Source organism: Salmo salar, chromosome 05 (assembly GCF_965601325.2).
Source record: "Salmo salar chromosome 05, fSalSal1, whole genome shotgun sequence".
NCBI classification, from domain to species: Eukaryota; Metazoa; Chordata; class Actinopteri; order Salmoniformes; family Salmonidae; genus Salmo; species Salmo salar.
In genome coordinates, this window is record NC_138295.1 from 35,062,493 (window position 1) to 35,088,794 (window position 26,302).

The 26,302-nt window shown below is 43.4% G+C and overlaps 3 protein-coding genes across 4 annotated transcripts; 1 reads left to right on the plus strand and 2 right to left on the minus strand.

Annotated features, from left to right (window-relative positions):
• Positions 1–7,162: 7,162 nt before the first annotated feature.
• Positions 7,163–12,594, plus strand: prss23 (serine protease 23). Of its 2 annotated transcripts, none has more exons than XM_014199638.3 (2): positions 7,163–7,446; positions 10,564–12,594. In XM_014199638.3, exon 2 carries the CDS (start codon positions 10,575–10,577, stop codon positions 11,757–11,759), a length of 1,185 nt encoding a protein of 394 aa, XP_014055113.1. In that variant the 5' UTR covers positions 7,163–7,446; positions 10,564–10,574; the 3' UTR covers positions 11,760–12,594. The 2 variants fall into 2 exon arrangements, with proteins under 2 accessions (XP_014055113.1, XP_014055114.1); XM_014199639.3 differs by lacking the exon at positions 7,163–7,446 and adding an exon at positions 7,697–7,964 and having other exon boundaries at positions 10,564–12,286.
• Positions 12,595–13,437: 843 nt separating this feature from the next.
• On the minus strand, positions 13,438–18,536 carry cfl1 (cofilin 1). Its single transcript, XM_014199640.3, has 4 exons — positions 18,402–18,536; positions 14,544–14,854; positions 14,320–14,396; positions 13,438–14,130 (listed from the first exon to the last, which is right to left on the minus strand). The coding sequence occupies exons 1-4, from the start codon at positions 18,402–18,404 to the stop codon at positions 14,018–14,020; spliced, it is 504 nt and encodes a 167-aa protein (XP_014055115.1). The 5' UTR covers positions 18,405–18,536; the 3' UTR covers positions 13,438–14,017.
• A 1,628-nt stretch (positions 18,537–20,164) lies between these two features.
• atl3 (atlastin 3) lies at positions 20,165–25,839 on the minus strand. Its single transcript, XM_014199641.3, has 14 exons — positions 25,715–25,839; positions 24,502–24,711; positions 24,188–24,325; positions 23,937–24,041; positions 23,793–23,843; positions 23,177–23,233; positions 22,907–22,999; positions 22,642–22,780; positions 22,418–22,545; positions 22,273–22,329; positions 22,031–22,102; positions 21,727–21,918; positions 21,311–21,550; positions 20,165–21,087 (listed from the first exon to the last, which is right to left on the minus strand). Exons 2-14 carry the CDS (start codon positions 24,703–24,705, stop codon positions 21,028–21,030), a joined length of 1,536 nt encoding a protein of 511 aa, XP_014055116.1. The 5' UTR covers positions 24,706–24,711; positions 25,715–25,839; the 3' UTR covers positions 20,165–21,027.
• Between the last annotated feature and the right edge of the window lie 463 nt (positions 25,840–26,302).

The following is a 26,302-nucleotide window of genomic DNA, read 5'->3' on the forward strand; positions in this document are numbered from 1 at the left end:
CATTGCTCAATCTATTCTTTATATATTTCTTAATTAAATTATTTTACTTTTACATTTCTGTGTATTGTTGTGAATCCTTTTTAGATACTACTGCAATGTTAGATACAACTGCACTGTTGGCGCTAGGAACACAAGCATTTCGCTACACCCGCAATAACATCTGCTGAATATGTGTACGTGACCAATGCGATTTCATTTGATTTGATTTGAGTGGCGGAAGAACTACAATGTCAAAGCAAATATTCAACTACGTTGAATTTATTATTTTATTTTTGTATTTATGTCAGATAGAAATGCTTTATTATTATGTTAGATAGAAACATTGTTCAATAAATAAAGGTTTTATTTTTTCTAAAACATTGTAAATTGTTTAAATTGTTGCTGAAAAACAAATTGTGTGACAACCAACACCGGGATGTGTTTAATAGATGTGTTTAATGGCGTATAACTCCATGTTGGAATAAGATATCAGGTTAAAACTACCCCCATTTCAACCCAATATTTCTCCTAATATTGAAAATGTCCATGTACAATATACTGTACTGGTGCTGAGAAATACACTAATTAGTAAAAAGTGTGACAGCCAACCCTGGTCTCCTCTACATGTTGTGATTTAATGACAACTTGTTTGATGATTTTTCAATATGCAGCATGACACATTAGGCAAAGGGAAGAGGAGATAGGATAGAACGGTTAGCACAGGAAATAAAACTGTCTACCTAGTCATGATACAGAGGTTTCAAGCACCTGCAGATGGCCAACATATCTGAAACTACATCTCCATGGCTCAAAAAGCTCTTGAGCTACAGTAGCAGGTTCATGTCTGAAAGGGGCTTCTGGATTATCTTTGGTATCACTCAGCACTTGCTAAACTCACATTGAAATAGCACTCCACCATGTACAAGCTGGTATAGGCTTATTGTCCTCCATGGTGAGATTCTAGACATGCCAACTGTGCTTGAATCTCTGTTTGCTGAATGCTTTGGCAGGATTCCTTGAAGACATACCCCAGAATGATGTCTGTCATTATGAATTCAGATCATTGAAACAAAGGAGGACTTGTACTATTCAAAATCGGATGGCATGGCTTTCTAGGGAGGGACAGTTGCTTTCCAGAAAGATTCAAAGACCAGTTGATGTTTTTATAAATATTCCATCTGTAACTGCAGCTCATGCCTAAAGAAAAACGTATGTCGCTGAGCAATGGTATAGTTGTAGTTATTTTTTTTATCATGACGCCACTGTGACAGGAAAAATACATATTTATATTGGGGAAAGTGCTGTGTTATGTACACAGTTGCTTGCACTGTGGAACGAGGTACATTTTATTGCCAAGCCATGAAAGATGTTGTCATAGTTTGGCTTAGCTTCATTTAGTTTAATAGGCGTCAGTGCTGCAGATTTTAACATAATGGAATAGAAGTTGCATCAAAATAACCGCACAAAGTAATTAAGCATCATAGCCCTCCCCTCATCTTTTGAAATGCTGAATGGGAGACCCATAAACAAAAGATCTTTGTACTTTCCTCCTAATACAAATTCAGGATCTCATCTAGTGACCCTGTGAGGTAAATTGATAACAAACTTCCATCTGGCTTTGTAATAAAAACAGTGGAAAACTAGATTGATTCTGTCCATTTAGACGTCCTGCTGGTTATGGTTTGACCTGATCGGGTTAGCCTATAGACTTGGGGTTGACCTCACTGGATTAGACCACCAGATCACCCTCTAGTTTCCATGGCTGCACCCCAAACACAGAGATTAGGCTTGTTAGGGCTAGAGGTTGGTGTGGAGTGATAGGATACAGTTTTAGGACAGTTTCCAAGTCTAACAAACTCTCGCCTCCCACACCCTTCACCATGCCTGAGCTGCTTAAGGACTCATCTCCTATCCTTAAAATTGATTCTAGCTTGCATTCTCTATTGCTGTTTTGCTAACTGTGTTTTCCCATTACTTCCTGCTTGCTCTGCTTATGCTGCCAAACGGAGGATGACCTCATGCAGAGGGGGAAGTGGGGCTGGAGACGTACCATCTAGGTCCTGCAGGAGGACCGGGGACCAGCGGGAGGAGCTGGTACAGGGACCAGTGGAGGCTGATGAGGGGAGGACGGCTCATAATAATGGGTGGAACAGAGCGAATGGAATGGCATAATTCCGCTCCAGCCATTACCACGAGCCTGTCCTCCCCAATTAAGGTGCCACCAACCTCCTGTGAGGGAGAGACAAGGAGAAAGGCACAGAAAGAGAGTGGGGAGAAAGGGAGAAAGGGATCAAGTGATTTATTCGAGGCTGTACATTAAAGTGTCACATGAGAGGTTAATTGTATGATATGGAAAAAACATTGGCCAACATCACAACGAATGAGAATCCACATAAAAGTTTAGAAAACAAATTTCATTGTGGTCTTCATGATTATGGATGAAACGAAGACCGAGGTAGAATTTACAAAAGAAGGGAAACTGAGAAACGAAGAGAGAGTACAACTATGTAGACAGATGGGGAGGACTTTGACAAGGAAAGGATACATATGATGAATTACTGAATGATAAGAGTGCTGGAGTGAAGGCAGAAAGGGTACATTGTTTGTGTTCACAGCTCACCACTCTTAAAGAATTACACGTTGGAGGCTCTGAACTCCAAGGAGTACGTTGAGAATTGTGAGTGACAGCGGGCTCAGGCGGCCATTGTTATGAAAGGTTCATTCTACTGTTGTGAGGCCCAGATCACTGGCTTGAATCTGAAGCCAATTATTGGATTAAAGAGTACAGAGAAACCTCTGTGATCCTCTTAATAATCCCTGTTTGCTTGGAGAACTGTCGTGGGGTGATTACACAAGGCCTGATCCCCTGGGCCTACCGCGATGGCACAACATGGGCATGGAGAGTGTGTGTGTGTGTGTGTGTGTTTGTCCAGCTGAGCTCTGACCATGCCAGAGGTATCTAATAACCCACCTGTGACAGACATCATGCATAGATTTACAATGCTCTTTGTATGAGAGCTCCACCGTTACCATAAAAGGCTCTTATGACACTGTAATCTCTGTAAAATCCAATTGAACTCACCTCTGTTTGCCCATAGGGAAAAGCTTATAAGGTATGAGCAGGGTGTTTGTCCAGTATGGACGTGCAGGCTTTGTCTTGTGCCTACCACCGCAGACCATTTCCATGGAAATGTGATGTATGCCTACTCACATATACTCAACATGAACTCACTCATCTGGAATCTTTACTGTTTCCTCCCGGCTGAATCCGCTTTGCCTCAAACTCTGACTGCCATAAGTAATAAAACATATTAGCGAACCTAAAACACAAAACAGTCAAGCTAGGCAAACATTAACGTAATCGCTTGTCAGCGCTGACTTACAACATAATAGTCAACGCTTTCACAATCTGTGTTTCTAAAATATAATTCACATTTCCCCTCTATCCTGGTTAGAGTTGACAGACTAAACATTCACCCTGAAGAGTGGAAGAGTGGTCATACGATAAAGACAGCCATGTCCCGGGGGGGGGGGGGGGGGCCTGCTTTGTTGGTTTAACTGAATCATCTAGAAAAGAGTAACTGGTTCAGGGAGAGAGGGGAAGAGAGAGGAGCCCCAAGGCCCCTGACCCCCAGGACCTGTGTGTGGAGACAGGGTTCTTTAAAGGGAGATGTTTTCAACATTTTACAGGACCAAAATGTTTTTACAAAGCGCCCTCCTTCGCGTGAGTCTCTCTCTCCTGGGTGAGGCGTGAATCCCAGGTCAGGGCAGGAACAACCTCTCCACTGTACTCCTGGCGGGAGTCAGTACGGAGACCGGATTCCTGCAGAAATCCTGACCAGGAGCCTGTTTTTACAACATCTTATTAGGTCCTCCTAATTACACACGCTGAAAGAGAGGTGGAACTGGAGGAAAGTGGGAAAATAGACAATGCTGAAAAAAATCCCAAATCTCATTGAAATATGATTAATGGTTCTAATTGGTCTGTTGATGCTCAATGTTGTATAAATGTATGATTGTAGAGACAATCCCTGAGAGGCATGAGTGTGTGAGAGGGAAAACTGACCTGAGGAACAAAAAAAAGGAGCAGAGGGGAACAGAGGAATCTTAGTCATTTTGATGCCAAACACACACAGAGGAAATCTCTCTCTCCTTGCGCTCTCTCCTGCTGTGACACAGTTCATGTTTGCCCAAAGCCAGAGTGATACCATCAGTGGAGACGGCGTGGCTGCAGCCTGACGCGTTTACACCTACAGGACTGTTTCTACCAACAAGATATAAGACCCCTTCATCATCATTCCCAGTTTAATGTGGCTTCTATTACCAGGCAAACTCCTGTAATTGACCATAACTTTGGCCTCAATTCCCTGTTCTCTCAACATATCCCTGGAGCACCTCGGGGGGAGAAGATGGATGCATCAGAAAACCCATTCATCACCAACACAGACTGCTGGTCGCTTGTTAATGTGAAAAACTCATGAATCTGTCATCTCATATTCTAGCTCCTGGAGGCGTAAGGCAAGGTGTGATGAGCCATGCCAAAATAGTTCAAGGATGGGTGATAAGAGGCCAAAGTGTAAACCTTTGCTAGGTATGTGTAACATTCACAGTGAGGACGCATACACACCCACTTGGGGACAACAGCAGACACATTGTTCTCGAGAGAGATCGAGTTCTGTCCCTGCTGGTAGATTCCACAGCTTTCCAGAAGGTGCTGTGTCTGTGAGTGGGACCTCTTTTTCAGCGCCAGTGGAGGGTCACTGGGAGAATGAGCTGGGACGTGCATTAGAAAAATCCACATGTCCACATAGGGCCTAAGGATACCCCCCCCCCCCCCCCCCAAAAAAAAAAATAGTAAATCTGATGTGAATCGGATGTGGGCAGGGAATGTATGAACACCGCCATCACTGCCACAACATGCCACAACATGTCAGGAATTCCTCAGCCTGCCTGTGGGCTACAATCACACCACTAATAAGGATAAATATGTCTCCGTTCAGGTGAGTTTCATCAAATCCTATATGATGGAAAACAGTCCAGATGGAGAAGTTGGATGGCATCCATTGCAACCCATACCTTAATTACTGTGGTTTTTTTGAGACTGGGATTATCCCTGTGGACTACTGGAAACTGCTTGCATTAGATATACAATAGCCTACAGTCGTGGCCAAAAGTTTTGAGAATGACACAAATATTAATTTCCACAAAGTTTGCTGCTTCAGTGTCTTCAGATATTTTTGTCAGATGTTACTATGGAATACTGAAGTATAATTACAAGCATTTCATAAGTGTCAAAGGCTTTTATTGACAATTACATGAAGTTGATGCAAAGAGTCAATATTTGCAGTGTTGACCCTTCTTTTTCAAGACCTCTGCAATCCGCCCTGGCATGCTGTCGATTAACTTCTGGGCCACATCCTGACTGATGGCAGCCCATTCTTGCATAATCAATGCTTGGAGTTTGTCAGAATTTGTGGGTTTTTGTTTGTCCACCCACCTCTTGAGGATTGACCACAAGTTCTCAATGGGATTAAGGTCTGGGGAGTTTCCTGGCCATGGACCCAAAATATCGATGTTTTGTTCCCCGAGCCACTTAGTTATCACTTTTGCCGTATGGCAAGGTGCTCCATCATGCTGGATAAGGCATTGTTCGTCACCAAACTGTTCCTGGATGGTTGGGAGAAGTTGCTCTCGGAGGATGTGTTGGTACCATTCTTTATTCATGGCTGTGTTCTTAGGCAAAATTGTGAGTGAGCACACTCCCTTGGCTGAGAAGCAACCCCACACATGAATGGCCTCAGGATGCCTTACTGTTGGCATGACACAGGACTGATGGTAGCACTCACCTTGTCTTCTCCGGACAAGCTTTTTTCTGGATGCCCCAAACAATCGGAAAGGGGATTCATCAGAGAGAATGACTTTACCCCAGTCCTCAGCAGTCCAATCCCTGTACCTTGTGCAGAATATCAGTCTGTCCCTGATGTTTTTCCTGGAGAGAAGTGGCTTCTTTGCTGCCCTTCTTGACACCAGGCCATCCTCCAAAAGTCTTCGCCTCACTGTGCGTGCAGATGCACTCACACCTGCCTGCTGCCATTCCTGAGCAAGCTCTGTACTGGTGGTGCCCCGATCCCGCAGCTGAATCAACTTTAGGAGACGGTCCTGGCACTTGCTGGACTTTCTTGGGCGCCCTGAAGCCTTCTTCACATCAATTGAACCGCTCTCCTTGAAGTTCTTGATGATCCGATAAATGGTTGATTTAGGTGCAATCTTACTGGCAGAAATATCCTTGCCTGTGAAGCCCTTTTTGTGCAAAGCAATGATGATGGCACATGTTTCCTTGCAGGTATCCATGGTTGACAGAGGAAGAACAATGATTCCAAGCACCACCCTCCTTTTGAAGCTTCCAGTCTGTTATTCGAACTCAATCAGCATGACAGATTGATCTCCAGCCTTGTCATCGTCAACACTCACACCTGTGTTAACGAGAGAATCACTGACATGATGTCAGCTGGTCCTTTTGTGGCAGGGCTGAAATGCAGTGTAAATGTTTTTGGGGGATTCAGTTCATTTGCATGGCAAAGAGGGACTTTGCAATTAATTGCAATTCATCTGATCACTCTTCATAACATTCTGGAGTATATGCAAATTGCCATCATACAAACTGAGGCAGCAGACTTTGTGAAAATTAATATTTGTGTCATTCTCAAAACTTTTGGCCACGACTGTACATTATAGGCTGCTTAATAAGTCCATGTCTGTTGCTTTTTTTGCAACTGTATCAGGGACTAAGAATTTTAAGAGCCTTTTGCAATTTGCATTTTTCAGCATCTCTTCGGCTCTAAATGACAGATGGCATTTGATATAGCCTCAGTCTATTCACATTTGATTCACTCCCCAACCCCAGTGCCAAGGTCTACTCCTGACATGAGAAACAAGTTAACAGTTTCACTTGGACTGTTTGCAGCTGGAGGACACAATGATCTTGACTTGAGGGCTTCAGAATGTTTCGTATGTGCTCTGCCAGTACCCATCTTCTCTCACCATCCTAAAAGCAGATTTGTCCAGTTGAGACATGTTACGTTTTTTTTGTGTAGTGCAGGGGCGCTAGGACCGTGAGGGAGATCGCCTCTAAATGTATTTTCAGTAACATTTTCAGACAGTTATTTGTAAGCGCGTTTGAGCCGGACAGCCGTTGAAGCGACTCACTCGGACGGACAGTCACTTTGATTAGCAATGAATATAAGCCAATAGTTGACTCTCATCAATAAACTTTGATTTGACCGAATTAATTAGGACACGTTATCAAAGTGGCGACTCGCTCTCTGCGGGACTGTGAAGAGAGAGATAGATAGATACCTGTCACACTGAAGCGATGGGAGAAATCTGGAGAATTGATATGCCCGATAGTTTTGAAGGGGGCGAAAACGTGAATTGGATTTAAACACAGACTAACTTTTTAACAAAAAGGTACAGTATGACATTTATTGTCATTCTAAGTAGCCTAATAATTTGTTAATCATTATTTTGAATATAGTTATAGCTGGTTTGTTACCAGGAGGCTACATTGTAACATAACTTTTTTTGCCTGGGAAATGTGTTGCAAAGTAACTAATATTGTTGCTCCACTACTGTAAGTGAACGTTTCATAGCTAATCATGAACTTTTGCCAAAGTCAACCCCCCGCATTTTTCAGTGAGTTGAGTATACTGCCTCCCAGCACTATTCCCCTGTATTGGTGCAACTCAATAGTGACTGGGCAAGGTAAACATCATCTGTTGTCTTTGGGGTCTAACAACAACCCAATGAGTGGACATGGCACAGTACTACATTCACTCATGATGAATGAGGTTGGTGAATGACAAAAGACCCAGTGAGGGGGTTTTCAGGACAAAGCTCTGGCCCTGGGAAGCAGGTTGTTCTCAGAATTCCAGAGCCTTCACTCAAGGGTCAGAGATGAGATGAAGAATGCCGACAACAGCTTTCAGGTGTACATATATCCATTATTCAAATGTTTATGTGCTTAGTAGCTTATATAGGTGCATTGCTGCGTGTTATCCTCTCAGGATCCCTCAGAGGGCTATTTGTATTTGTATTTGTATTTATTATGGACCCCCATTAGCTGCTGTCAAGGCAGAGCTACTCTTCCTGCGGTCCAGCAAAACTTTGTGACATCGGCTGATGTAAAATGGGCTTAATAAATACATTTGATTGACTGATTAAGGAAGTAATAAAAAAATGTAAACATTACAATACATTCACAACAGATTTCACAACACATGAAGTGTATGCCCTCAGACCACTACACTACCACCACCTATCTAAAACAGAAAATCCATGTGTACGTGTGTATAGTGTGTAAGTTATCGTGTGTGTAGGCATGTGTCTGTGCCTGTGTTTGTGTCTCTTCACTGTCCCCGCTGTTCCATAAGGTGTATTTTAATCTTGTTTTTTAAATCTAATTTTACTGCTTGTATGAGTTACTTGATGTGGAATAGAGTTCCGTGTAGTCATGGATTTATGTAGCACTAGTATAGTACCCTCTCAGAGGGCTATAATCATCAGCTTTGCTTGTCAGAAAAGGGATCTATGTGGAAATGGGGAAGGTCGTTCCATTCAAATTGCCAAATGAAATTGACTGGAATTGGAATGTATATGAAATGACTCTGATGTAAGGTGCTGACAGAGTTAGTGGAGGTCCAGTGCCTTAGAGAGGATTCAAAAAGGCTGTTAGGCTGTTTGGCTCTACAATCTGTTAGAGCTGGAAGATCTTTCTAATGTGGGGATCAGTTTACTGTTGTGTACTTTGGGACTTGGAGTTTCACCCAAACCAAACTCACTCTCCGCAGATTATTGGAAAATGGAATAAAGACTCACCGCGATATTTCTTGACATATATTATCCATTATTTTGGGTCCCTCATCAAATGCTTGCTGATTATAGGTTAGTGTGGTTAGATGTGTGATTCTACTTGATATTCTATCCCTTTTCCCCAATCAAAGCTAATCTGTCTCAGACCATGGAAACTACAGTCTATACAGACTTTAATAGCCTTAGAAGTAGACACTCGTGTTAAGTCCTCTCTGGCATATGTTTGTAAAAATGTCCCCACAAATTGAAAGGAACCCAATAGAAGATGGCTAAATGTAGATGTTTGATGTGTAGGGGATAAGAGACCAGGGGTGTGGAGTGACTGCTGTTTTTGACGGCATAGCAGTGTAGGTCAGTAACCCCTAACATGGAGTCCCTAGGCTGCATCTATTCAAGACATGAAGCACCTTTGAGTAACTGTATCTTCTCTGTCGACACTATGATGATACAGTTGTGTGGTGGGAATTGCCTGTTTTCGCCTCCACCCTTCCCCTGCCTCTCTTTGTATGCCAATGCCTATTGTTCCACTTTGAAGCTGCACTAATACCTGGCACGAACATGGGAAGGGATCAGAGACCAGGGTGTGGTGACTGCTGTTTTTGACTGCATAGCCGTATAGGTCAGAGTGATGTTGTCCGTTTACACTTATAAGATCTGATGAAAATCAGTTCACAATGCGTCTTTAATCGTTTATGTGGGCACAATACAAATGTGGACATTATCTGGACACAGGATGCGTGTTAGCACCAGGTATAAACGGGCCTTGAGACACCTGCTCTCTTCTACGCCACTAGAGCCTGAGGATCCATAGTTTCCCCACCTATCGAGTTCTCCCTGGACCCTCTGAGCCTGCCTTCGACACTCATACAGAGAAAGGTAGTTCATGTTTGACGGCAGACACCACCTTGCCCCAGAGCCTTAACATAAATATAATTTGAGACGCCCTTCTCTTTCCGCAGAGCAAGCTGGAATACACGTCCCCTCCCCTTCAGTCCACCTATCCTCCCACTCATACACAACACGGAAGCCAAGATTCAAAATGTTATGATACGAGTTCATTTGCAGACAAATAATCTGTGCAACCATAAGCAGTGTCCTAACACAGCGACCGATATCCAACGTGTGCCCCAACAGCCACTTTCCTGATGTACTCTTATCTTGTGTACATAACCAGATGGCTTGTATAACAAACCTCTCTTTGAGCACTAAGACCACCAGCAGAACTGACATTTTAATGCTTGTCATACCCTTGTAGCGTGGTTTAAAATGACATTTTCTGAATAGCCCACAGTATAGACAGGAACAAGAGCTGCATTGTAACCTATTCAAAGAAGTGAACATTCAGACCTGCATTGCAACATGAGCCTGCATTAGCTGATCCCGCGTGTATGGGCTCTGAGCGAGGGCACTTGGAAGCCATGTGTCAGACTGAGAGTGGACTGGTTTTATGGGGGATTATGGGTTGAGAGTGTTTGTGAATGATGCACTTAAACTGGGGAGACAAGCCAGTAAAGCCAGTGTTCTCCACACCGTTGTGTTTCATTAGTGATGATCTGTTTTGAAGCATCTTTAATCAAAGGTTTCTGCAAAGTCCATGACATTCCTAGTTCATCTATACCCTACCGTTCCTCACGGATAAGTAGATTCCTTTTTTTTGTGTCTTTTGTGTATTGTTGTGGGGTGTACATTAAATGTTTTACATGTTTTTCATTTCAGTGTTTTGCTCAATGACCATGTATCCACATCCAAACTCTGGCCTGGCTCATCTCTCCCTCTTAGTCGTGCTCCTCTCACTCCTCCTCCCCCTCTCTCTGCCATCTCGAGCCCCCCCTCACCAACACCCCGTCCACCTCCACCTCCCTTCACTGGTGCCCCATGCACCCCTGCCCCTCTCCCGCTCTCGCTTCAGTTCCCAGACTCAACTCGACTTCACCACTCACTGCAATGCCAGCTGCTACCACAAAGGAGAGCAAGAGAGCAGGCGAGAGCACCTGACTGAGCAGCTGGCCTTCGAGACGCTCTATGCAGACGGTTCTCGTACCCTCACCACTGTGGATGTGGCGGATGAGGATGATTATGAGGGCACCATCAGTCCTGCCATTCAACCTCCACCAACAAGAGGACGTAGAGTTACCAGTAGGCACAGGCGTCAGAAAAGACAGATCTACGGGGCTGATGGGCGCTTCAACATACGCGGTGACCACTTCCTGTTGGACTACCCATTCTCCACAGCTGTGAGGATCTCCACCGGCTGCACTGGAGTCCTAGTGTCTCGACGCCATGTCCTGACCGCTGCCCACTGCGTGCATGATGGGAAGGACTACGTCAAGGGAGCCCGTAAACTGAGGGTAGGCTTCCTGACTCCTCCGTACATCAATGGCACCAAGCCCAGCCAGACCCCCACCAAGAAGCCCCTGGTGCGCTGGGTCCGGGTCAAACGCACCCGTGTCCCCAAGGGCTGGATCCAAGGCCCCCAGGAGGTCAGCATGGACTTTGACTACGCCCTCTTGGAGCTGCGCTGGCCCCACCGCCGGCCCTTCATGCGTCTGTCTGTGGCTCCCTCCTCTGATGACCTGGCAGGGAAACGCATCCACTTCTCTGGGTTTGACAGTGACAGGCCTGGGGAGCTGGTCTACCGCTTCTGTCCTGTGGAGGACGAGTCTAACGACCTGATCTACCAGCACTGTGATGCCCGGCCGGGGGCCAGCGGCTCGGGGGTGTACGGCCGCGTGTGGGACACGGCTCTGGAACGCTGGGAGAGAAAAGTCATCGGCATCTTCTCTGGACACCAGTGGCTGGAGATTGATGGGGAGAACCGCGACTACAACGTGGCTGTGAGATTCACCCCGCTGAAGTTTGCCCAGATATGTTACTGGGTGCATGGGAACCGAGTGGACTGTAGTCAGGACTGAGAGAGAAGGGGAGGGGGGGATGGCCTAGAAAAAAAAGAGGCTATGAAGTCCATGACAGATAACTATTTAAAGTAAGCACAAAATCCCTTAAAGGAGATGTGGAGAGGAAATAACTCCCCAACTCAGTCTATAAAAGGGTAAGAGTGAAACGGGATTTAATCCTAATAAAAATTAAACATCTACAATACTATCGAAGAAAACAGGACTGCTAAACCTTCATGCGCCGTAACAGGTTTCCCTTGGAGGTGTTAACCACTGTGACTAGGAGCCTTGCTGTTTTATAACTATGGTAGCAGCCATTAACTTTATACTTTGGAATAGTATTGAACAGCTTTAGCCAATGGAGCAACTACTGGACTTATTTTCTTTAGACACACTCCCATTGTTGTGTGTAATACTGTGGCTGCATGTTTTTCAACATTTAGGATCAAATGTGCGGGTGTGGAGTTGATTTTACAAAGGGATGTGGGGAGGGGGACGTCTTATTTGTTTAGGTAACGTCGCTTAAGGATGTGAATGATTTTGGAAAGTACAGGGACTTCTCATTCTGGGTTAGAAAGACACCTGTAAAATGTATACTCCGCCCCAATGGCCCGGAGGCATACCTAGCCACACTGACAAGATACGGCGCCTCAATACACCAAACATGTCAAAAAGGGTTGAAGGTATCAATGGTGAAATCAATGAACGTCAGATTCTGAAAACCTAAGGGAGCTTCTTACTCAGTGCTGGCAGCATAAACTGCTTGCTTTCAAGCGGGTTAGGGGGTGAAAATCAATGGTGATAATATTTTTTGTAAATGCCTATTTCAATAAACTAAGAGATTTATCATTAATGCTTGTGTCAGTTATGGAAACCAACAGGTATACAAAGAATGAGTTGCTACTGTAAAATGGAATCCACTTTTCAGAGGAGTTAGAGTGCCCTCATGTGGTCAGTATGTAAACATTTAGGATACATGATGCCATTGGTCTTTAAAACCACTAATTAATTGTTTCAATTTCTGACAAAGAACTAAATTCAATCAAGCGGCTGTTTAAAGGTACACATTGCAAAGAATACCAAGTTCACCAATTACAAATAAAAGCATCACTAACTGCCCAGTGTAAGCAGGTTCCTGGACCAACCAATCATTTAATAGTTCAACTAAGTGACATTTTATTCAGATATTACCCAGACACTTGACAGTCATTTACACAGGCAGCCCATTCCGATTTTTTGATCAAGTATTGGCAAAATATTTGCTCTCATTGGCCAAAAGATCAGAATTGGGCTGCCTGTGTAACAGCAGCCAATAGGACATCAATATTTTTGCCTAAAACACTCAGACATCCACATCTTCCATTCGGACAGGCTAAATGATCAACCTTATTAGCTTGGTCATTCCTCAAATCACACAAGCTAGACAAAAAAAAAGGCAGAGTACAAAGTTAGTTTAGTGCCTTTTTATTAGAGATAAGGAGACGATACAAAACATCCATTCAATACCAGTCTAAATTCTGAACACAGGCAGTTCAAATACATCGCCCCCGTCTTACCGTCACACTTCTAAACCCACCAGATCCTGTTGTATAAGGAATGTGTTCAATTTTTACATCAACGCCATGTTTTTTTTTTTAAACTCAGAACTGGAAATAAAAAATAACTGGACTCACTTAAAAGTTGTGTAATTTGTATGTTCAACCCCCCCCCCCCAAAATGAACCGTGCTTCCCAGGAGACCGTTGATGCGTCATGTGCAATCAATCAAGTGTTAATGGTCTTGTACTACACCTAGTCTCAACTACACACACTTAGAAAACTTAACTAGAAGTTTGGCAAAAAAAGGTAGTTGTATAATTAAGAACAGTATCTTGCTGGAGCCAAGTTGGAATTGTAACAGTTGTTGCCCTGTCCCTTTTCTATGCGATCGTCATTTTAGTGGAATCCAGACAGAACAAAACCCTGTCCTCAAACATTTACATATTTAGTCTTCATAATCATCATCCTTCATCAATTTTGTATTTTTTTTAAATTCATTTATCTTTTTATTGCTTTTTCTTAGTGTGCGTTTTGTTCGTGTTCATTATGTCGTGTGAACTGGAATGACAGGCTGCATTTGTGGAATTTGAAAACTGTCACTTTCACACACCCCCCCTCCCACAATACCCCTCCCAACAGTCCCACAAATGATCCTGCTTTGCCCCTCCTCCCAACCATATTGGAATGAACAGCCAACCCCTTCAGATGTCTGGCTTCAGTTGAAGCCTGGGGCTAAATTTATAGAGGGCTTCCTTCCAGGGTGATTACTGATGAGCCTCCAAGCTTGTCGGCAAGGGTGCGCCGGTCCTTGATGTCTTCCAAACCGTTCACTTGCCACTCGTGCTTGATACCTGAAATGGAGGCAAAAATGTAGCTTCACATAGGACACAAAGCTTATTAACCCCCCCCCCCCCAAAAAAAAAAATATGTATAATTCAATTACACAGAGCTATAGGGTTGAGCAAGGAGATTCCATTTAATTTGAAGAGAACCCAGAGCCCAAAAGGTCTATTACATCCACAACGGTCAGTGCTTCTCACCTGTGAACTTCTTCTTGATAGCATCCTTTGAGCTGGCGTAGATCATCTTGCTCTTCAGGGGAGCGCCATCTGGGGCCCTATGAGGGAGGGGTAATGGTTTAACCATTGTCCCGAGTGTAGAAGCCAAGCGATTGAACAGTCAAGTGACACCACAGCAGAAAATGTACGATGCCCCCCTCAGCCTACACCCAAGTCTAGCCGAGCCCCCCTCTCTCATTCCTCACCAGAAGATGAAGACCAGGTCCTCTTTCTTGGTCTCCTTGGTCTCGTAGGTGGCATCGTAGAGGGCGTAACGGCAGTCGTCTGGGGGCAGCATCTTAACGAAGTGCAGGTAGGGGTCCTGGACCGTGACACCCACATCTCCTGTCAGGATCTCTTGGCCCTCCTCCAGGATGATGTGCTTCTTGTCCTCGCTCAGACAGAACAGCACCGCCTTCTTCCTCTTCTTCTTCTCATCCTCGTTCGCCTGCGCCTTACGCACCTTCATCTCGTTGAAGACTGTGATAACGTCATCTGTCACTGTCACCCCGGAAGCCTGCGCAGAGAGGGACAGAGAGAGTAGTCATATGATTCTGCCTTGGACTTCTCACACTGCAGGAACACACCCTTCAAGGACTGCTGATAAAGGGAATCAATAGGGAGGTAGATGCACAATGACTAGCAGTTATGAACAAACGGCTATTAGTCCTATGGTTGGGGGGCACCATAAGCCAGAATGCAATCCTATGGTTTATGACCTGTACCCACATGATCAGTCAAGATAAATGGGGACTATATGAGTCCCCATCCATGGCATTGACCAGAAAAGCATGATGTACAGCAGGGCATGCATGATTCAGCAGGCGTGGCATTCAGAGAAAGGCACAGGGTTGAACCCTTTTTCCAAACTTGGACACAATCTGGAGAACCCACACCAACATCTCTGATGAGTAAGGGATACCTGTAGCTGTGAGGGGGACAGATGAATATTGGTCTGTCTGGTGTACCTTCGTAAATAAAGTAACATGCCAAAGGTGCATTGATAGATTGCCACTGCCTGATAAGGGCCAGTAACAGGTGTCTCTGAAAAGGGCAGATAAAACCAGGTTACACAATGAGGGTTTTCCCTCCTACTATAAACGTGTACAGTATGTGAGATAGCCAGCCATGCCACGTAAGTAACTGCTTTAAAAATAGCCATGGGAGTGAAGGTGGGGACAGAAATTAAGCCTTAGAATGTGTGGGTCGGTCACAGACAATGGATCCTCTGTGTGGGGAAAAAAATAAAAATAAATAGGCCACATCCGAGTAACAGCCCTATAAAACCTTGCTCGGGTATTCTGATTTCCATTAAGGCATTTTACCCAACAGGCATCACATCAACCCATGCAGGAATCAGCCAGAGGATGTTACCAAGTGTCAAAACATCCCTCCGTCTGGCAGGTTTTGGCCAATCCTTTCATCAGCCTTCTGCTAAATCATGTAGACTAGACACTCTTTTCACCAAGTAAAGCCACATCCATACAACAGAAGCAGCCTTCATTAAAAATGCACTTCTCGCCTGAGAGTGGCTTCATGCCTTCCAGAGCCCTGCCACTGTAGTGACCCACTTTGAAGTAATTTGTGTGTGAAGGGTGTGGGCCTGTTTGCTCTGGGCGTGAGGATGGCCAGGGCCTGTGAGAGACCACACTGGGCTCAGGACCTTATCACCTAGTGTTGAGTTTGAAGAGTTTAGATACAAACATCTGGATTAGCGACATCTTGAACAGGAGTGAAAAGACTTTGCAAGAGTATTTAAAGTGCTGCCGGGGAAGACTTCCATTTCCAGGGCAATCGTTTTTTCTAGGAAGAGCAAGGCACCCCTACCAAGGGCGAAGAGGCCAGAGTGTTTGAACAGCAGCCAACTGCCATGCAGCTCCACTTAATCCCGCCGATGTTCCAAAACAATGAGCACTCCTGTTACTATTCTGAGAGCTCTTCAGACAATGCATGTTTCTTCACACTGCAGCAAGCCACAGACTAAAGTGCTGACTGGGGATACCGGTATGAAAAGACAAATACCCAGAAGCCAGTGGAGATGATACCCTTTAGTCCCTCCATGCAGAAAGCATGTTCTTTTCAGAGCAATAGAGATCCCTTGCTTCCTGCCATAAAATACCACAGAATGTTGCCAAAAGTTAAGGTTCAAGTAACAGCACATAAGAAAGACAATGTCAGGTTCGTGACTACAAAGGTAGTTCTCCAGACTGAGTCAGTTAAGGTGGTGAAAAAGGACAATACATTTTATTCCAATTCACTTGAAATCAAGTGTGACAAATCTAAAAATAATCCTTCACCAAGTAGCTGTAATCAACAAGAAATTATTTAACCCAATCATTTTACTTCGCTTGTCCTGCGTCTGTCCAACTGCACCCATAATAGGGCACTAAATACTGTGGGCTCCTCCGGAATAGCTGGGACGGACCCAGCCAGCTCACTACTCGGCAGGAACACGGGCCAATCGTGTCCAACAGTGACCATTCATTCATCATATACACAATTGAACCAAAGCATTGATGTCACGTTGCAATACATTATTCACATGAACAACGGTACATAACGGCCTCACAAATGAACAGCAGGTGGGAAAATATGATCTGTAATTAGTCGACTAAATTGAAAGTAATCAAGATCCCCGTCCACAGTCAGGCAGATTCACCAAAATAAGATCATTTAATATCACGCGGAACGCATGACAATAGAAACTAGAATTTGCGCTTTTGAACAAACATGTTGATAATTCGACAAGTTTATTCAGGGTTAAGCCACGTACGTTGAGTGAGACCCAGGTGCGTGCCACAAACATTTATGACGAATTGTTTATTGCGTATGCTACAGTAGATTTGGTCGTTCACAAGCATCCCAATACTTCGTTCCGACGCACCACTTGCCAAAAGTTGATGCGTAAAAACCAGGAAGAACGTCGTGGGAAACGCTTGCTAACGACAAAAGGACCGCTTGCAAAACATTTAACGTTAGCTCGTGGAATAACGGTGACACCCCAGACAAGTTCTCACCTTCGCCTGACTGTTATAGCGTTGCCCATCACTAAATAAAGTTACTCCGGATAGACATTTAATATTTAACGTTAGTTGCCTACTGTTTACAATAGAGAAAAGGTTCAAAAATGTTCTTTGCACCAAAAACCAGGGTGGGGCCATGAATGCAGTGATGGCACATGTGCACTATATAAGGCAAAACGATGTCGAGAAAATACCAGACCGCTAACGCGATTATTTTCACACGTTGCAAACAGAAGCTCCATCTATAATTAAAGCTAACGTTAAATCAATTGTCATGGCACCTACGCAAGTTAGTTTGCTAGTTAATAAAAACAAAGGGGCTCGTGCGACTGGCGGAGACAAAGGAGGTGGAAATCAAATTAGCTAGTTAGCTACATGTTAGCTTGCTAAATGGCTAGTTAGCTATGTGTAGGCACAGAAAATGCACTCCGTTAGCCATGCTAAACGAGCCTTTAGTACCGGCAAATACAAGGCCAGATAGTGCTAGATAGCTGGCAAATTCGAGGGGGGTGAGTAGTACTGGGCTGTAGCTAGGTAGTTAAACTAGATAGTCATTTATCACCGAATATGCTGCTACTTGCAACTTAGTGCTAGACTGGGCATTAGGCCTTTAGTGAAGGGAGATTGGGTGATGGAGGAAATGGCGCCAGGCAGTTTTTGGGTCGTTTTCTTTCCATACAAACACGTCCTATGCTAGGCGATTATAACGTCAAGAGACGAGCAAGCATCTGCATAAAACATGCTTTTGTGAGTTAGGGACATTCACCTGAATGATTCAAAAACCCTTTGAAACAAATTTACTACCATCCAAGATTCAATATTCAACTAGGAAACGTTCCAGAAGACAGCACGGCAGTCACAGCTGACCCGACAATCTGATGATGCTGTCGGCTTCATCTCAAAATGAACTCGCTGTTCACTAGCTAAAATACATTACATCAACAAAGAAAGCGAAAACACAATAATGATACTTGTGTGTGTATATATATATATTTGTTTCCAATGATATACCACATAGCTAGTTGATAAATGTAAACGTACCATAGCTGTCTGAATTGGTCGGCGTCTGGTGAGAAATTGAATGAACTGTGATGCAGTGTCGATCTCGCACACACTTGATACAGCACGTGGACGCGCTTAGCGGCGCGTGCTTGATGGCGGGTGAGAAGCGCGAGCATCTCCAGGAAAGAGTGCTCGTTAGCTTTAACATGGAGTATGGTGGGATTAGAAATTCTAAATTTTTGACAAACGTTTAATGTTTGTCCAAATAAAAAATAACATGTGAACAAATAAACAACATTTATATAAAATAGAACTCTATTTTCATTTTTTATGAAATTAGAATTGCACGGATGCGAGGATGAGTATCCCTTAATTCTCAAAAGATGCTGCATGCTGTTGCTTTTATGCCTGAGGCCGGACACTGACATTCACTTGAAAACATATTTGGGGGAAACATTCGCCCTGCATCACATTGATTCTAAGTACAATATAAGACTACGGACACGTATGCTATTCAGATACGAGAATAATTATTTATCATAGTGTAGGATCCATAATAACTCAGTATTCGGTCTCATTTGCTCTTTCTCGCCTCACCACACCCCCTCTACAAGGATTGTTGAACTCACTTCCAAATATGGAAGCGAATGGTGGCGGCGGCAGTGCACGCGCCTCGGTTCAACAAGGCAGCCCGCGACGCCGATCACCATATAAGGAAACAAGGACATGATTTTCGCTATAGCAAATTTCACTGCGCAGTACGAACTGGTGGGAGCAGCATTGTGGAACATAGAAAGGAGTGACAGCAAGAGTGGGGGGAGAAGGAGGGACAAAGACAAAATAAAAAAGAGCAAACGGCTCCGCCACTGGAGTATGAATGGATAATAACCTCTTTTCATTCGGTTACAACGAAGCAGTGTACAACACAAAAACCTGTCCGTTGGCACGCCCACCCTATGAATTAATTCAATAACCCTGCTTGATGCCAACTAACAGTAAGGGGTGATTGATTCATCATCATTAAAAGACTGCAATAAGATTGCTATCTTCATAATATCAATAATGTCAACAATCTTCTGTAGGCCTATATCCATTCCATACTGACCCTCTCAGTAAAAGGAACACCAGAATCGTTTAATGAAAAACGTTTTTGGCTTGACATAGGTGTATATATATATCCAATTTATAGTGAAATAGGTATATGAACTAGTCAAGAACTCAACCAAACTTACAGGTCTTTTGCATTTTATTTGGCTTAAGCAATACTTATTCTAAAAATGTAAATAAAAACATAGTTACCAAGGCCACAAAACAATATTGCAAAAGATAATGAAAAAAAGCAATGAATTTCATGCATCTACTGTAATGTATATTTTTATTTGTTGAATGAGTTAAAAAAAAGTAACAGTACAGAGAGGAGGGAGAGTGCAATAGTAAATGCGGAAAACGCCTCCAATTGTTTGCCTCAACAATGGAATGGAACATAGACATGGAATGTGCAAAAAGAATGTCAGAGACAATACAACTTTTAGAACTATGTATAATTATCTGGATTCTGAGGACAAGCAAGGTCTCTTGCCTTTCATCGTACCCCTATGCTTATGGGTAATTCTTTGGCTGACAGGTGACCAAGGGCCTCATATTACCCATCACTTGTTTACACACAAACCAGTTAACCTAATCCAGATTTTTTTTGTTAAATTCTCAAAAGATCACAATCTAATTTCAAGTGATCCTCTGTATAGTGAAATCTTACATATAACATCTTTGGAGCATTCATTCCTCAAGTAAGTGCCACTTAACTAACGTTTCTCAACCAACCATTCAATTTCAGAAGTAACGCAATACATATTTGGTCAACTTACAAGGGAGAACAGTGGTGCATCTAAAGTGGGCTTATAAAAACATAAAATGAGAGATATTACAGTAGGATTCCAAGCCTGGAATAAAACACAAAAGCAAAAACAGTACAACAACAAGGAATCCCTGACATGGATAAGGGGAAGCAAATAAGGAGCATGCTGCAAAACTGGGAATGGGATGGAATGTGCACAAGGCCACAGAGCGGTACAAAGAGACCAGCATAAAGTCAAGAAGATCTGGCTACATGTATACCCCATTACAGCAGAGCATAGTTAAATTCCATCAGGAGGATAAACTGCTCAAGTCTAATTTGACTTAAAAGCCTCCATGCAAGCCTCTTAGTAATAAGCATTGGTCACAAAGGATACATAGATTATGATGCATTGAAATCCATGGCATGTCCAATAACAATGCATTACTTGGGTCTAGGGTGTCTAAGTAAACATCACTGGGTTGTCTTTACAGACAAGGAGGAGTGTGCGAATGGCAGTGTCAGTCAGTGTTAAAAACAGGTCCAGAGGATTAAACAGCCCCATGGGTATGAGATAATGCACCTTTGCCCCAGATACTCCGTAAGACTATGGTCTCATCTTGATGTAGATGAGTGATGTAGTGTAAAATTGTGCGATTGAAAAGATGCTGGTGTATGTGCATTATGTTGACCTCCCACTGCCATTGTAATCATGTGTTGGTGTTGTAACTGCACCTTGCCAGTGCTATATGTCGGTTCCATGTGATAGCATGGTAAGGCTTTAGTGCTGGGATGTGTGCATGTTGTATTGCAATGAGATAAAGAGGCCATCTAGCTGGATTTCTTCATCTTAGCCACCGCTGGCCTCGACTTATTCAACACCACAGTGGCCTGAAAGAAAAGAAGGACATAATTAAATTGCATTGAATGAAACATTTAAATAAGGGTACTTGAATTACTTCTAAAGGACATTTTGATTCTTACCAAAAGTTTACAAACAACAACGCTTAGCTTTTCTTTTTTTTTAACAGTCCAACTGCATACTCTGTGCACCAACTGTAGTGGGCCTTGTCTCATGTCCCACCCACACCTACAATTCAAAAGATGTTCTCACCTGCTGCAGTATGACACCTGCCGTCTGGTCGATGGCTCCCCCCAGCCCCCGGTATTTTCCCGAATAGCGTATGAAGGCCCAGGTGAGCATGGCGACCATGGCTAGGCCCAAGACACAGTCACATGCAAAAGCAATGGTAGCCAGGCCGATGAAGAGCAATAGCCCTGACAGCACGTACAGGAAGCACACAAGGACAAACAGCACTGCAGGTGTCCGGAATGCAGTGAAGACATTCTTTGACTTTCAAAGAGACATAAAATAAAATATTAATCAAAAGGTTTATCTGTAAACTTAACTTCAATAATTCTACTTTTTATGTATCCACAGTAAATTTAAAATGGAAAATAAAATGTTTACTGACAAAAATGGATCTGGTGCCAAGTGATACCCCTGGGTTGTGAATCAGTCTCTCTTACCTCATTGTGCTTTCTGAAAGACTGCCACAGCTCTACCAACTCGGCCTCAAGCTGGTCTTGGTAGCGGTCACAGAACTCCTGTCCTCCCATCTTCTTGGTGGAGGAGAAGACATGGAGGGACTCCTGGAGGAAGAAGTGGTGCTTCTCCTCCAGAGAGGCAGGAGCCACATAGGGAAGGTCTCCCCCACAGACCTTTAGGACGATAGAGAGATTAATACAGAATGCAAGGCCTTAAGTGTTGAGGAATTTTTCTTTCAGATAAAAAAAATGCACATAGCTTTCTTTGCCAAGAACACAAACCCACCTTCTCCATGTTCTTGTAATACTGGTCTTTGGCTGCCGCCACAGCAGCCAGGTTGTTGGCCTCTGCTGTGGCCTTGTGTGAGAGAGATGCAATGTACATTTACTGGTAGTGGACTAGTGACATTCAACAAAAACTCAATAACCTCAAATATGAACATGTCTGTTGGAAGAGCAATACAGCATTTACATTACATCTCTCAAAGATGTGTAATCCTGAAATCTAAGTGATAAATGGGTGTGTACCAGCAGCATGGACTTTGGGTGTGGTAGGTCTTCACCCTGGTAGATCTTGATGTACGCCTGAAATCAAACATTACACCGTCAAACACAACATAATGATACAAACCTGGCAGTCAGGAACCTCAGAGGGCTAAAAACACAGTCTCACCTTGAAGAACTCCAGCAGGCCCCTGCAGGTGACCTTGTTGCCGTTGATCTCTTTCTCAGCCAGGTTGTCTGGCTGCAGCAGTGTGGGGATGAGGTTGCGTAGCTCCTCTTTAAACTCTGGAGCCACATCTGATACACAGGTTTGAAACCGATTAAGTTCCTTCCTCAGACACTCAGGTGGTTATCATTAGATGGATTAACAAGATGGACAAGGAGCAACCATACCACTAAGCTGGCCCTTGAAAGCAGGGCTGGTGGCCACCTTCAACCCAGGATGTGGTAGCAGGAAACAGTTGATGGAGGTGAAGCAGGAATGAATGTGTTCCCTCACTGTCTGTAGTTCCTCATGCTGGGTCTCTTTCACCTGCACAACATCACAAATACTGGTTACTATCACCAATGCACACTTAAACCTGGCAAAATGTACCCTCTCATCTTACACAGTGCAGCACCAACAACATCAAATTGTACCCTAAAAAGGGTCTAGTACCTGTAGACGTTTATCAAGGAACTCACTGCCTCCCTTCAGACCATATTTATATTCATAGGGAAAGCTCCAATCCCTGATTAGGAACATCAGAGACTGAGAAAATGGGAGAATGGAGCGACCAATATATATTAAAAACAAGGCACATATAATAATGCACTTTTAGTTAGCAAATATTATACCTTAAGCAGAGTCAAAAGGAACTTAAAGATGATTGGTCTAGATTCTAAATAACCAATTGCTTTGTGTTTATAAGACTTTTGCTTCTCATACCTGAAATGGCTTCAGGAAGATTTCATCCATAGCGAGGCGTCCATACTCTGTGAACAGCTGGAAGAAGACAGAACATAAATAATGTCATTCATTATGCAGAGGAAATCAAATAAATGACAAAAATGTACTTTAGGTACATTCAAATTCTCTGATTTTGAATGAGCACATTGATATCCAAAACCCGTGACAGGTTTTTCAATTCCTTGATATTTCCATGCCCCTTGGGGAGCAATGCTCTCAGGTTGTGGAACATGTTAGTCTGTCTGACACCAGACCACGCGCACAATGTGAGCTGTGTACACACTGTTGGGTCTGAACACCCTGTTTATTTTTTAACTCTTATTGAGTCCAATGTTTACAGTAGTTTTAGAGCTGTTTTGAGCAATCAAGCTGATTGAGTCCTCTTGCTGCTTGGATTTGAAAAACGAATAGTTGCAACGCAAGGTGGTGGGGCTGGAGGGCTGTGTGTGTTTCAGTGAGAGAGACCCAGAGAACCAACCACTGCAAGAGCACCGCCCCTTTCATTATCGGAAAATTACAGTGCCTCCCGAGAATCGAGTCAGAAAGAGTCTGCCGTTTCAGCCAGGCAAACATGTTACTGCTGAGGAAGACAGACCTGCAGCTGCTGCAGATCATCTTCCTGAATGTTCTGTGAGAGGTTGTAGATCTGCAAGAGAGAAACAATCACAACCATATTACATAAATGTTTTTAAAATGTAACACCAATTATAACAAATTACATGAGTGCATAGCAGACCACCTGTATTGAGCTGGTCATGGTACTGAGGGCAAAGATTGTGGCACAATCTTTCACGGTGGACTGGTTGTCAAATGCACCCTGGGTGTCCATCAGTAATACTGCCACCTATAGAGGGCAGATATCAATCCATCAATCAAATGCATAACACCAACACAAACATTACAATTTGCATACTTTTGTGTTCCAATGCCCATATCATTTTTTTGCACAATCATTCCAAGGAGCATAGTTTTGAATGTTGGAGTCAGTACCTCCGTCCCATCACGTTTCTCTACCAGGAAGACCTCACTCCACAGCTGGATGCCGGTGGTCTCTGGCTCTGAGCCCCCCCTCCATTTGAACCCAGTCAGGGGCTCATCCTCCTGACCCAGCCACTCCTCACCATGCTTCTGGAGGAATACAGACATCCCTACACATTACTGACTGGCCAGCAGCCCTGGGATTAAGTCTGATATCAGGAAACAATTCACTTCACAGGTAGCGATGGTATGTGATATAGAACGAATGACACACTGAACTTTGAACCAAGTGTGGGTGTACATGTTCCATTTTCAGAAACACTGACCTTCCTGTACATGTAGCGGAGCATGAAGTCCAGAATGAAGCTCTTGCCTTTCCGGAAGGCCCCGGCCACCGAGAGCACCACCACATGTTTATCCCGAACCTCCGGTGCAAGCAGAACCCGTCCTAAAGCCTCTGTGTCCAAGGCAAAGGAGTGATCCTTCTTGCACACTGTCACAATCTGGACTGGCCCTGGCTCACTCCCCATCGCTCCCTGTGGGTGACGGGACAGACATCCACATTTTGACTTATATGTAGGTACTTATCTGAGGCGTGAATTGTTTCATGTTAGTGTCGGTTAGATGTAGGCCTGTCTCACATCAAGCTGATATCAACGCTGATGATACTGTATAACTACTGGGTGTTACAACTCTGGTAACTTGTTATGCCATTATATTTGGACATGTCATCTCACTCCTTGTATAAACAATTCAAGCTCAAACTGAGGCCATGAAAGACAGTAACATATAATTTTTATTCTTTTTTTCCCCATAAGGAAAACCCAATGAGAAATGACTCATACACAGATACTCTTTAGATCATTAGACAATGTTGGTCTATGTGCAGGACTGTGTCTAAATAATGTGTGATACATCAACCCTGCTGCGAGCTAATGCATGCTCCACGCGGAGATTCCTTTAGCCCTCTCAATGAGGCTCTTTGTTGCAGTGCTAGTAGCCACCCTTGCTGAAAGGATGGCTTAGATCAGAATAAAATGAATGTGCTCACACACTATTACATTCCTCCTGTCATAGACAAGATAGCCAATTAGCAATTATGACCGGTGCTCTGAAGGTGTGGCACCATGACTGTCTGACAGGCTGTGTACAGAGTAACAAAGGCATATGCATGACTGAAGCAGGCTTCGCTTATCTGTGTAACTAGCTAACAGTACATAGAAAGGCCCAAACAATTGCACACTCCTTTTATACTACTACCAGTCTAGACAATAGTTTATGCCTACTCTAAACCAATAGCAATTTGATACATTGAGGGCATTAGTTGGCAAGTGAAATTATTGAGCAATCTAGCTAGTTGACACGGCACAGTACAATATTTTAGCTAAGTAGCTAACGTTACTGACCGCACGCTCAAATTAGCGAGGCTTTTTTTCTGCGAGCTAAAAGCAACTAGCTAACAAAAACATTCTCACAATTGTTAAGGATAGTTTACTGTTCATGAACAGTCGTGATTAATTAACTGAAACACTGTTTTACCTTTGGTATCCCAAATGAGCGAATTTCACAGGAACAAGCTAGATAGCTATGAGTCAGAAAAATAACAACACTGCAACCATGAAACTTTCCAACTACGAATTGTCACTTCCGCGTCCGATCACCTTGTAGTTTTAGTGTCGATCAATGGCGTAATCCCGGGAAGTAGTTAAACTACATTTACAAAGATTCTCCAGACAATAATCCTTACGCTAAGGATGATGGTAAATGTAGTTTTACCGAAGTGCTACGAACGCGGAATATAAAGTGTGGTTATGCCATCAACACCACACCCAAAATCGACTTTCCTACATAGCTATGATTTTTTCAACATGTTAATCTTGCGCTTTGGCTCTTGACATAATACCTAGACGGTCACAAATAAAAATGTGCATTTATTTCGGTTACTTGTTATTTCCAGTCAGATCCAGTCAGTCTGCACATTGAATCCAAGGAACGTAAAGATCTTTAGAAATATAAAATAAAATATAGAAATATTTGATTCCTTGATAGATTCCCATGAAGTATTTGAAAAAGGTTTACATTATAAAATGGTTTGGACACTGCATTCGTACAAAAAAAATATGAACA

What these genes read in the sequence shown, in the direction of transcription:
- prss23 (XM_014199638.3), top strand. Translation starts at nt 10,575, where the DNA reads ATGACCATGTATCCACATCCAAACTCTGGCCTGGCTCATCTCTCCCTC.
- cfl1 (XM_014199640.3), bottom strand. An exon ending in GACCTGGTCTTCATCTTCTG is followed by an intron (nt 14,397 to 14,543) that starts GTGAGGAATGAG and finishes CCTCCCTCATAG; the next exon opens with GGCCCCAGATGGCGCTCCCC. An exon ending in TATCAAGAAGAAGTTCACAG is followed by an intron (nt 14,131 to 14,319) that starts GTGAGAAGCACT and finishes CCTCCATTTCAG; the next exon opens with GTATCAAGCACGAGTGGCAA.
- atl3 (XM_014199641.3), bottom strand. Translation starts at nt 24,705, where the DNA reads ATGGGGAGTGAGCCAGGGCCAGTCCAGATTGTGACAGTGTGCAAGAAG. An exon ending in TTTCAAGGGCCAGCTTAGTG is followed by an intron (nt 22,546 to 22,641) that starts GTATGGTTGCTC and finishes CCTGTGTATCAG; the next exon opens with ATGTGGCTCCAGAGTTTAAA. An exon ending in ATTACAAGAACATGGAGAAG is followed by an intron (nt 21,919 to 22,030) that starts GTGGGTTTGTGT and finishes ATCGTCCTAAAG; the next exon opens with GTCTGTGGGGGAGACCTTCC.